The 13,393-nt window shown below is 35.3% G+C and overlaps 1 protein-coding gene across 1 annotated transcript in view; it reads left to right on the top strand.

Annotated features, from left to right (window-relative positions):
• The window catches only part of LOC144452487 (uncharacterized), a 101,510-nt gene that overhangs the window by 75,777 nt on the left and 12,340 nt on the right, over positions 1-13,393 (top strand). Inside the window, exons 14-22 of the mRNA XM_078143586.1 lie at positions 293-328; positions 992-1,018; positions 1,728-1,781; positions 4,787-4,822; positions 5,731-5,793; positions 6,435-6,530; positions 8,191-8,262; positions 10,972-10,989; positions 12,850-12,867. Coding sequence (XP_077999712.1) covers positions 293-328; positions 992-1,018; positions 1,728-1,781; positions 4,787-4,822; positions 5,731-5,793; positions 6,435-6,530; positions 8,191-8,262; positions 10,972-10,989; positions 12,850-12,867 — 420 coding nt within the window. The remainder of the gene's footprint in view (positions 1-292; positions 329-991; positions 1,019-1,727; positions 1,782-4,786; positions 4,823-5,730; positions 5,794-6,434; positions 6,531-8,190; positions 8,263-10,971; positions 10,990-12,849; positions 12,868-13,393) is intronic.

The raw sequence follows: 13,393 nt of genomic DNA, 5'->3' as shown, positions 1-13,393 counted from the left end.
TAACTTAATAATGTTTTCCTGCATAACAGTTCAGTGTGAAACAGCATTAACCAAGTTCATCTTTGCAACTCAATAAATTACAAACAGTTAACCAGAAGTATGTAAAAAGTTTCTTATTGTATGTACAACCATAAATCTGTAACACATCTAAACTTTTTTTTTGCAATTTATCGAGTTAAAATATTTGCCCAAGCAAAGCATTTGTAAATGTACATCCAAATGTAGTAATCATTTTGTAGACCAACAATTAGTTCATATATCCGAGCTGTAACTTTTTTTCTTGTATTTTCAGGGCTTACCTGGTTTGCCAGGAGAACCTGGACCTAAGGTACATAATGTCAAATGTTTTCATATAACTGAAAGTGATAGGACAGCTTTGTGCTGGTTTAGTGTATAGACTTTTTGGGGGCAAATGTCTATTATTTTGTCGAAGGATGAGACGAGATGAGACAAAGAAGAATTTTAAATTGTATTATGATAGACCCGACAAGTACAATATTATCAGATTATACCAATTTAGGTAGAAGGTCAATAGACAGGAGCATTGATCTACCATCGCTTGCATCTGATTAAAGCACAACCTAGAGGTCAACTGTAATTATGGAAGAAGTTGAGGATCAATAGTGAACTTGCAAACCCGCCATGTTGAATGTTGCATCATGGGAAATGTGATAATAAATACTAATGAATTGGTATTGTAAACAATACTATTACATTGTTTGCAACCACTAATAATCAATTCATAGTTATTTATTATTTATTGTGACCATTGTGGGAGGTTTATTCAATTGATAGCTCCAGATTAGGTATTACGATTAACACAGATAATCCCAGAGTCCTTTGTGTCTGAGCATGCTCAGTCTGGATTGCAAGTTCCCTATTTTGCAATACAGATCTAACTCACTGATTCCTAAAAAGCCTGTGTTAGTTACACCTTTTAATTCATTTGATGAATCTTGATTATTTATGGACAATGTTTTCTTTCTTATAGGGAGAAAATGGTTCAGTTGGTCCACCTGTGAGTACATAGAAACCATTGTCTAGATATCGTCATAGTATAACTTGTTGAGATTTTCTCTGTGATATTTGCATGAAATTGTTCATGTTGATGGTGCTGCTGTTGCTGTAACTGAAATGCTGCTATAATGTGTATTTGTTGCTTTGCCTGTACATGTATTTGTTTGTATTTATTGTTTAAGGCAGAATGCACCTCGGGAGTCAATTGTTACTTCAAAACTGAAATTATTCAAATCTTTGAAAACTTTGCCATATGAAAGTTGTTCCTTGTCCATCTGAAATGATATAAGAAATTTGGGGGTTCACCATCTAGTTTTCAAGAAAATCTTCATTTTTCCATTAACACAGTATCGGCGGCCATTTTGGATCTTAAAATGGCATCACATTAGACTGGTTTGACCTTTACTTCAAAAATTTGCGTGGTGACCCAGCTTGTGTTTTCTTGATTTTAACTTTGAATGGGGTGGCCTGTCCTTGAACAGAGTAACAGCAAAAGTGTTAAAAAAACTGTTATTTCTGAGGTGCATATTAGAATTTAAAAAGATTTAAGTGAAATGCTAGTGTGGTTTGTAGAGATATTGTCATTTTGTCAAGAAGTGTATATAAGGGCTGATATGCAAATGTATCACGTTCAAGATCTGACCTCAGCCAAATTCAACCATGTCATTATAAAAGAGTTAGTTTGTTGAAGACTGGCTTCTTTTCTCCAGGGTTTGAAAGGATCACCCGGTCCAATTGTGAGTGAGAATGGGTTTGAGTTTCAGGTAAATTTGACAAATATCAAAATCATCTATCTAGCCTCCAGATAATTTGCTCTGCTTGCTCTACAATGCTATGATGTAGTACGTAGGCTAGCTAGACGTGTTAATTTAATGCATGGCTTATTAATTTGTAAACAGCAATACTTGGTGTAATGATATCATTGCAATGGATTTCACCTAAAGTGTGAACCATAGCAAGGATACTGCATATCTCTTTATCACTAGTCTTGATAAAAATGACTTGGTACATTAACAGTTATAACTAATACCTCTCACTTACACGTTGATCAACACATAGTTACTACTTGTTAGACTAGACCAGTATTATAGCCTAATATGGCCTGCTAAGTTGGTGGAAATATTCCATGTGTTATGAGGTCATTATTGATGGTTAAATAAATCTGATCAACTAAGTGACAGTTAAACCTGTGTATAGTAGTTAGCCAATCAAATTTCATATGTAGTGGTTTTGTTAGAAAGCTGGCCACTCAGACAACCAATGACCCTGCATGTATTAGTCTTAACACACACATTGCTACTGTTAGCCAATGAAATTCATGTAAGTAGTCATAATAGTCAGGTGGCCATTCATTCAACCAATGAAAGTACATGTAAGCAGTCATAGTAGACAGGTGGCTCAACACAGGTTTAACTGCATTAGATAACTGTTCTCTCTGTTTAATAATTTGCATGTAATACTAATTTTAATTATGGGTGTAGTGTACTAACATTTTATACATGGGTTGATATCTTAATCTCAAAATAGAGCGTATAATCTATTTTGATTTGTAAGTTTCTTAGCATAACATGGTGGTGGTTGTTCTTTGCTGCACTATCTATAGGGTTCTGTTGAAGGTAATTCCTTTCCTACTGCTGTAATGGGTCCACCGGTATGTATAATGTGCACAGTTAAACTCTTAAACAGTTGTGGTAGAACCTGTGTCAATCTGTAGATCGTTATACACTGCACAATCGGCGGTTAACGAATATTTCCCATTAGTAATGAATCATTACCATAAAATTTACATATTTGGGATAACTGGTTGTAGAACTTCATACGCTGCACAATCAGAGGTTAACGAATATTATCCATTGATAATGAATTACCATAAAATTTACATATTTGGGATAACTGGTTGTAGAACTTCATACGCTGCACAATCAGAGGTTAAAGAATATTATCCATTGATAATGAATTACCATAAAATTTACATATTTGGGATAACTGGTTGTAGAACTTCATACGCTGCACAATCAGAGGTTAAAGAATATTATCCATTGATAATGAATTACCATAAAATTTACATATTTGGGATAACTGGTTGTAGAACTTCATACGCTGCACAATCAGAGGTTAACGAATATTATCCATTGATAATGAATTACCATAAAATTTACATATTTGGGATAACTGGTTGTAGAACTTTATACGCTGCACAATCAGAGGTTAACGAATATTATCCATTGATAATGAATTACCATAAAACTTGTATGTGACAATATGCATTGACATACTCTACACAGCTTACCTTCCGATTGTGCACTAGATTGAGTAATTTTTGTATGACACAGGATTTGTCACAGTTGTTTCCACTTAGAAATGAAAAATTTTCTTACCAAATATTACATCCATCTTTTTCATTAGACTTTCTGACTTGCAGTAGCATAGTTACTTGCATCAATAAACATCATAGACTGTTGACAGTGGCATGTCAGCTTTTTTTTAGCAGTGTATAGATTTTGTGATAAATTAGAATAGCGAAGAGAGTGATATGGTAACAATTGTGGTGGTGTCCGCATGCTAGACTGAAATATCAATACTGTATATATTCATAGCCCCTACATGAAAGGTGTAGGGTGTATGATTTATTATACAAAATTATGCCAACTGAACAGTCATACAAGGTGAAAATAAGCACTCATGATTGTCAACAGTCTATGAACAAAATTAACACTATTATACACATGAACATTCATCTTCCTTTGACCCAGTGTAATATTACATTTATGAATATTAATATCATATTTTGAATATGAATGTTCATTCCACATTGATAAAGTGTAGTACTGCAATTATTGATATACTATATATATTGAAGGGGAAGGTTACGTTGTAAAGTTATGTTTAATAAATCTTGTAATGTATAATGAATTAAAATGTGTTGGTTTCATTCACGTTCACTCATCAGACAGTACAGATTTGGCATCGATATGAACCGAGGCGGAAGTGACATGTGAGACTTACATTGACAATGTTAACATACCTACAAATTACCATAACAATAGAATCAGTCAATAATAGGTTTAACAGTAGTTGACTTGCAAGTGTCATATGTCACTTCCTCCTAAGTTTGGATCGATGCCAAGTAAAAGTGAATGAAACCAACTGATTTTATCAAAGTGAACTTACAAAGGTATCCTTCCTCGTTAGTAGTGTATCTGTTAATGAGATGGTTTGTAATTTAACATTTTGAATTTAAAGCATGTCATACTGTTATCAATGCATCACATTCTATATTTATAAGTGTTTTTGTACTGAGCTAAGGACATTGAGCTGGCTAAGTAGAGGTCAGAGGTCGATAAGAGAGATCTTCATGGATAAGTTTTGGGATCGGTGGAGCGGACAGACTCTAACCTCATCCATTGATTGGTTTGATTATGTACACATCAAAATTGGCACCTGTGGCCCAAACAATAGTTCACTAGGCATCAATTTTGCAAACATGCATTGTTAGCACATCAATGTATTGGGCAGGAATTGAGCCTTAGCTATTGTTAAACTGCTGTCAGTAAGACATTATCTGAGTATCTGAGCTTGGAAGCTTTCTATTGATCAATACGTTGGGGTCAACAGGGGTTAACATAGGACAAAGTTGATCAAGTTGTACACATCTCATGGTCTTGGCAAGTATAGTACACACATATTTATTTATGTTATAAATATGATGGCTAATCTTTATTTTGACCGTACATGTATTAATTGAACATGATGTTTTCATCAACTTTAGGGTCCTCCAGGTGATCCTGGTCCAGCTGGTGCTAAGGTAAGACCATAAAGATGTCATGTTTGGTAGATATATAACAATGTAAGAATATAATGGATATAGTAATGTGAGAATATAACAATGTAATGTAAGATAAGATATCGATAATGTAACATGACAATAAAGATATATTGGTTACAAGAACAGACCAGTACATTTTACAGTTCAATCTTATCAAATAACTTTACAGTCCAAGAGTAGCCTAGTTCCTATATGGTAACGTTACGATTTACACCTCCACTCACAGTCTAGTCAGAGTCGTTAGGATGAACAACTTATTATGCTAATTGAGGGGCTTTGACCAGACGTGGTTCAGTTAGAGATCACGTTGGCATCCAGAGTATCATCATTCCAACCCAATGCAACCTTTGGATCCACTATCCTAATATGTTGAACCACATAAATGGTGTTTTTAATACTCTGTGTAAAGTGTGAGGGCGCCATGCAGACTATATTTCTGTACCATTATGTAGCTTTCACTTTAATAGAGCATATTCTATACTTTGTATATCTTCTTGGATTGAAAGATTTCCCTGAACAAATGTCATTTCATTTTCAGTTAGGTATAACCCTATCCCATAGTTACGTATGACAAGCAATAAGCCTTTCCAAAATTTGCCATGGTGGCACTCTGCTTCCTGTCTGTGTGTACCATTGGGGTATACATGGTATAAGTTACTCAGTTAATCATAGAGTACTGCTGCTTTCCTTGATGTCTGAACAATACGAAAAACATCCCTGATTTACACTTCTAAAGTATACCAAGGGAAAAAGCTCTTCAGAAACGGTACTATGAGGTGATGATACCCCAATGTGAGCGAGGGCGCTGTATTCTCAACTTCCTGTTTGCAGTCTGAAATGGCCTATTCTTATACGTTGTTTGAATGTTTTGTCTGTTTTCCAAATAGGGTGAAAGGGGTGTGTCGGGTAAAGATGGTGCAAAAGGAAGACGAGGCAAGAGGGGCAAACTGGTAGGGCTCATATCACTTAATAGTAAAGTCAGTCAGACTTATTTCTGCCTTTACTTCACTTGTATTGATTACTGCTATCAACTTGCTTATTATGATTTGGGGTGGTGAAATAGCATCTAGGTAACTTAATACTCAACTTTGAAATCTTGTAAAGAAGCTCTACTGTGCTTGATATGTGTTCAGTCATTTTTTTTTGAGAATTTCCTGCACGAATTTATGTGAAAACCTTTGGTTAGAACAGCACATATACCCTGACCTCTTTGTGTTGACAAATTCAAACAATTGTCTCACACACACACACACACACATACACACACGCATGCACGCACATGCACACACGCACACACACACACACACACACACACACACCCAATGCACCCTCGTCATTGACACAGCACACTCAATACACACATACACATACATGCACACATACAGCACACATACACACACAAATACACACATACACACATGTACACATACACACACTCAATTCACACATTCACACACACATGTACACATGCACACATGCATGCACTGATATTAAATATTTAATAACAACCAACAACAAACTATTCCATATGACTACATAGTGATAAAACAAAGTAGAAACCATTCATATATTCATTTCGTGTGACTTACAGGGAAGTCCAGGACCAAGAGGACCACCAGGACATGCAGGAAGTAATGGCATAACTATTAAAGGTGGTAAAGGTGAATTTGGTCTACCTGGTGCTCAGGTTAGTACTGTATTAGGTTTAGTAGATGTTTCATTGCAAAATCACAGAAATGTTGTGTAGATTATGTCGTACTCATCATATCACATTATTAAAGGCCCATAATTCAATCCTATGTTCTTGTTATACTACTATCTGGTCAGTGTTGTCACATGGATTGATTAGAATCATTCAAGACTGATTTTTTCTAGAGCTGTTTTTGACTCTTAAATTTTTATCCTAATCTGATATGGACCTTTAAAGGATAACACCACCATAGGAAATGAAGTCATTTGCATAAACTATGACTTTTAGAGAGTCATTTCATGAATTTACATCACCTACAATTACTTGTGATTTCAGAGAAACATCAAGTTGATCTTATGCCTTTATAGGGTATCTTTGCTATGGGCTATTGCATCATGGGAGTCAGCAGAAATAATATATTCATGTTTGCACACTGAATATTCATGAGTCCTGAGTGCCTATACCCTTCAGTGGAAAAAATCTCTCATGAATATTCATTGTGCAACTTGAATATATTATTTCTCCTGACTCCAATGATGCAACATCGATGCAAAATTATGAAATTACTCTCCAGAACACATAGTTTGTGGAAATGTTTTTATTTCCTGGAGTGGTGTTCCCCTTTAATTAACAGCCAGTGACTATTACAGACTCTGAAAGTACCTGGTTATTTTAGAATGCACAAATCTGGAGTCGCAGTTTGTATTGTAGGTTAGATCATGAATCTTCCTTGGCATAGTGTATGCAAAGCTGGAGCAGTTGTCGTGGGGCTGAACAGTGATTTTTTTTTTATCATTGTACTATTTATTGTGTTTTGTATTTTTTTATTTGTTTTTTTTAGCTATTTTTAAAATGTTGGCTCAGGAAATGGGACATGTATAATGTATTTCAATGTACATTGTATAGGCCAAATCATATCATGGTTATATACTGTACACCTGGAAATTTTCAGTAGAGACTTATTTTGCTCTTATTTTGCTGCACTATAAAAATACAAAAATAAGTAGTGACCACCTTCTTCTATGTGAATACAATGTACCAGTCTGGTTATTAGTTAAAAATTAGTCTTGAGAACTAACTGAAGACTACAAAAAATGCAAAATTTTCTAGTAGTGAAAATATCTAGGTTTACTGTACTCTCTTACCATGGTGTGACTGTATTCATAGTGATAGGTTGTAGACTGCAACTTGACTATTTTCAGCAGTCTGAAAAAAACATTGGTCTACAGTTTTATTTGGCAATGTAGGTATTTTTAAAGTGAGCCTTACCAAGCTTCCTGTGCTGTTTATCAAATCTAATAACCATTGTTGAAGAAGAATACCACGCCAGGAAATAAAGGAATTTTTTGTAAACTCTGGGTTCTGGACCCATTTTCCATTAATTACATTGTGAGCAATTACTTTAATTGAATCGCATTCATTGCGCAGTATACCGTCTCTTAGGGAGCTTCAGACATGCATATACAATGATAGAACATAAATATTCATGACTCCGAAGTGCAAATTACTCTGAAATAGATCACTCAAAGTTTGAGGTAATCCTTTCATTACCTGGAGTGGACTACTTGTTCCGTCAACTGTATTACTTTTAGCTTGCTATAAATCATATTTGCAATTTGTCTCTGTACTAACCCTTCACTGGTGGTGGTATCTGCAGGGTGATTCTGGAGCTAAAGGCGAACGAGGTGACCCTGGTATGCAGGGACCTCAAGGTCAGCCAGGGCTTATGGTATGTATCGCAAAACGCTTCTTGCTTTCTTGCATAGCTACTGCTTTTCTCATAACTCACTCAACAGATTTACAACAATTATGCATAAAAGGCGTCTTTGCTTGCATTAATTTGAATAAATAGTAGGGGTAAATATTGAATTCACATCCATTGTACATGTCACATTGTCATTGGACAAGTAAGTCATTCATTGTACATATCACCCTGTCATTGGACAAGTAAGTCATTCATTGTACATATCACCCTGTCATTGGACAAGTAAGTCATCCATTGTACATATCACCCTGTCATTGGACAAGTAAGTCATCCATTGTACATATCACCCTGTCATTGGACAAGTAAGTCATTCATTGTACATATCACCTTGTCATTGGACAAGTAAGTCATCTATTGTACATATCACCCTGTCATTGGACAAGTAAGTCATTCATTGTACATATCACCCTGTCATTGGACAAGTAAGTCATTCATTGTACATATCACCCTGTCATTGGACAAGTAAGTCATACATTGTACATATCACCCTGTCATTGGACAAGTAAGTCATACATTGTACATATCACCCTGTCATTGGACAAGTAAGTCATACATTGTACATACCACCCTGTCATTGGACAAGTAAGTCATCCATTGTACATATCACCCTGTCATTGGACAAGTAAGTCATACATTGTACATATCACCCTGTCATTGGACAAGTAAGTCATACATTGTACATATCACCCTGTCATTGGACAAGTAAGTCATACATTGTACATATCACCCTGTCATTGGACAAGTAAGTCATCCATTGTACATATCACCCTGTCATTGGACAAGTAAGTCATACATTGTACATATCACCCTGTCATTGGACAAGTAAGTCATACATTGTACATATCACCCTGTCATTGGACAAGTAAGTCATCTTTTGTACATATCACCCTGTCATTGGACAAGTAAGCCATTCATTGTACATATCACCCTGTCATTGGACAAGTAAGTCATTCATTGTACATATCACCCTGTCATTGGACAAGTAAGTCATTCATTGTACATATCACCTTGTCATTGGACAAGTAAGTCATACATTGTACATATCACCCTGTCATTGGACAAGTAAGTCATCCATTGTACATATCACCCTGTCATTGGACAAGTAAGTCATACATTGTACATATCACCCTGTCATTGGACAAGTAAGTCATACATTGTACATATCACCCTGTCATTGGACAAGTAAGTCATTCATTGTACATATCACCCTGTCATTGGACAAGTAAGTCATTCATTGTACATATCACCTTGTCATTGGACAAGTAAGTCCTTCATTGTACATATCACCCTGTCATTGGACAAGTAAGTCATTCATTGTACATATCACCTTGTCATTGGACAAGTAAGTCATACATTGTACATATCACCCTGTCGTTGGACAAGTAAGTCATCCATTGTACATATCACCCTGTCATTGGACAAGTAAGTCATCCATTGTACATATCACCCTGTCATTGGACAAGTAAGTCATACATTGTACATATCACCCTGTCATTGGACAAGTAAGTCATACATTGTACATATCACCCTGTCATTGGACAAGTAAGTCATACATTGTACATATCACCCTGTCATTGGACAAGTAAGTCATACATTGTACATATCACCCTGTCATTGGACAAGTAAGTCATTCATTGTACATATCACCCTGTCATTGGACAAGTAAGTCATTCATTGTACATATCACCCTGTCATTGGACAAGTAAGTCATACATTGTACATATCACCCTGTCATTGGACAAGTAAGTTATACATTGTACATATCACCCTGTCATTGGACAAGTAAGTCATACATTGTACATATCACCCTGTCATTGGACAAGTAAGTCATCCATTGTACATATCACCCTGTCATTGGACAAGTAAGTCATACATTGTACATATCACCCTGTCATTGGACAAGTAAGTCATCCATTGTACATATCACCCTGTCATTGGACAAGTAAGTCATTCATTGTACATATCACCCTGTCATTTGACAAGTAAGTCATTCATTGTACATATCACCCTGTCATTGGACAAGTAAGTCATTCATTGTACATATCACCCTGTCATTGGACAAGTAAATCATTCATTTTATTCTAATAGTAATTTAGTTGGGCTTATTTTTGCCTTTTTGAATAAACATGTCTGAAAATAGTGAATAAAATCATTTGTGATGTATTTTAACAATGCCAGAATTGTTTTGATTTCATCTGTATACATTAAAGGGGCACAAGCTGAGTTTATATATGTTTAGGCATAGTTTTTGCTTCATATTTAAAAGGTACTCACATTATTGCAGTTACTGAAGCACACTTAACCACCACTTACAATTAACTGAACTGAAATCTGGTATTAAGATATAACTTACGAATGATATGATGACGTAATTTATGATACATACCAAAAAATGTTCAGGAAATCTGTACTATGCAAATAACTGTTCTAACAATGCCAGAAGACAATTGTAATGTTATAGAAGACATGCATTGACAGTAACATACAAGAATGTAGTTTTATTTACGTGTTTTCACTTGAGTAAAAAACACATGAACTCAGCTTGTGCCACTTCAATCAATCTACTGGAGGGAGGGGGGTGTTTTTTTGTTCTATTTCATGAAATCTTGACTTACAATCAAGTTGTTAATGTTAGTGTTTCTCTTTATTTTATTTTTATTTCATCTTTCATAGGGTCTTGAAGGTCCAAAGGTACATTTTTATAATTTAGAATAATGTTGAGAACGATTTAAAACATCATCATGGTAGAATCAGTGCAGTCAACAATTGACTATGTTATACCATCCAAGAATCTAGGTTGTCTTTATTCTATCAAGGAAAATACAAGTGACTTAAGGGGGCTTGGGGAAAGGGCAATGTTGACTGCACTGAGGAGGCCTATGAATACCTAATGCCATCATATTAGTTAAAGGAGCATGTTGTGTGAACATAAACTAAAATTTGCATTATTCATTTTGTATTGTGTTTTGTAAAATAATATACTACAGTGGCAATCTAGGTTTCATCTTACTGGAATAGACACAAACTGAAACTATCGTTGCATTATTTTTATGTACGCTATTGAATGAACATTGGTTTAATTGTATTCACAGTAGGATTGTGTTTGTAATGACGTCCATAATCCTACAGTGTACCTGTGGGGGAATTCTAGAGTTTACACTATCTTGATCACAGGTTGAAACACTTCTGTCACCCACTTGTGTAGTCTACCACATTGAAGAACAATAGATTTAGATTGTGTCTATCATAGTTGGCCGAAACCTCAGATGCCACTGTAGTATCAAAAGGTTTTGTAGCATGCATATATCATTCTTTGAATGTTTTCATGTATCATGTTGAATTCCTTATGTAGTACATTAATGAGTCATCATGTTCATTTCATTGTCATTGATTCATTTTGTCTGCCACATACTGTGTTAAATTCTTGATGTAGAACTAAGTCATTGATACATTTTGTTTGTCACATACTTGGTGTAGTACTAAGTCATTGAGTCATTGTGTTTGTCACATGCTATGTTGAGTTCTTGGTGTAGTACTAAGTCATTGTGTGTCACATACTTGGTGTAGTTAGTACTAAGTCATTTTACTGAATCATTGATCTATTGTGTCACATACTATGTTGAGTTCTAGATGTAGTACTATGTCATTGTGTTTGTCGCATACTTGATGTAGTACTTAGTCATTTAACTGAGTCATTGATTCATTGTTTGTCACATACTATGTTCAGTTCTTGGTGTAGTACTATGTCATTGTGTTTGCCACATACTTGGTGTAGCACTAAGTCATTGATTCATTGTGTTTGTCACATACAGTACTATGTTAAGTTCTTGATGTAGTACTAAGTCATTGTGTTTGTCACATACTTGGTGTAGTACTAAGTCATTTTACTGTGTCATTGAGCCATTGCGTTTGTCACATAGTATGTTAAGTTCTTGGTGTAGGACTAAGTCATGGATTCATTGTGTGTGTCACATGCTATGTTGAGTTAAGTTTTTGGTTTAGTACTAAGTCATTGATACATTGTGTTTGTTGCATACTTGGTGCAGTACAAGTTATTGATTCATTGTGTTTGTCACATACTTGGTGCAGTACTAAGTCATGGATTCATTGTGTTTTACATACTTAGTGCAGTACTAAGTCAGTGACTTATGCTTGATATGTCGTGTAACAGCATCTTCAACAAAGTGTGTGCATGTTGCATTCAGTGCATGTATCTATGGTAACAATTATCTGTAGAAGTGTTGTATCTACGGTAACAACCATTTGTAGAAGTGTGTGTATCTATGGTAACAATCATCTGCAGAAGTGTTGTATCTATGGTAACAATCATCTGTAGAAGTGTCGTATCTATGGTAACAACCATCTGTAGAAGTGTCGTATCTATGGTAACAATCATTTGTAGAAGCGTCATATCTATGGTAACAATCATCTGTAGAAATGTCGTATCCATGGTAACAATCATCTGTAGAAGGGTGTACTCATTAGCTGTGGAGTGTATGGATATAAAAGTCTATTAATATTTACTTTTTACTTTCAATCCTTGATTTACAGGGTGAAAAGGGATCACAAGTGAGTTTCTTGTAAAACTTGAAAGAAGGGAATAATCCATCCTGACCCGACTATATCGCTGACATAAAATTTGAGGATTACACTAAATATGACATAACATTTTGACTTGACACTCTGAGTGTGGAACTAATATAAATATACAATATTTGATTTTGGAACTAATATACAGTATTTGACCTGGTTACCATGGTTACTATAAGAATAAGTAAAGTATTGGAAGCCTGGCTGTATTTTTGTATTACGGTCGTCACCTTGTTGTTTTGAGAAGGTCAAGTATATCAGAGACCAAAAGACCAACTGTTGAGGGCGCTGTTCTCACCCCTTTCCATAGAAGGGAAGAGATGAAAAGGTCACCCCCGGCAACAAATTTTACAGTCTTAGTATATCACAGAGCAAAATATACAATGCATGAATGCAATGAGAAGAGAGATAGATATAAAAGGTTATAATGTGATTTGTGCAATAAGTAATTTACTGTATATATGTTTGAATCAGTCGGTATTTTCTCGTTGGAGAAAAGCAGTCT

This window comes from Glandiceps talaboti, chromosome 22 (assembly GCF_964340395.1).
Source record: "Glandiceps talaboti chromosome 22, keGlaTala1.1, whole genome shotgun sequence".
NCBI lineage: Eukaryota > Metazoa > Hemichordata > Enteropneusta > Spengelidae > Glandiceps > Glandiceps talaboti.
This window is presented reverse-complemented; position numbering and strand designations above follow the sequence as displayed.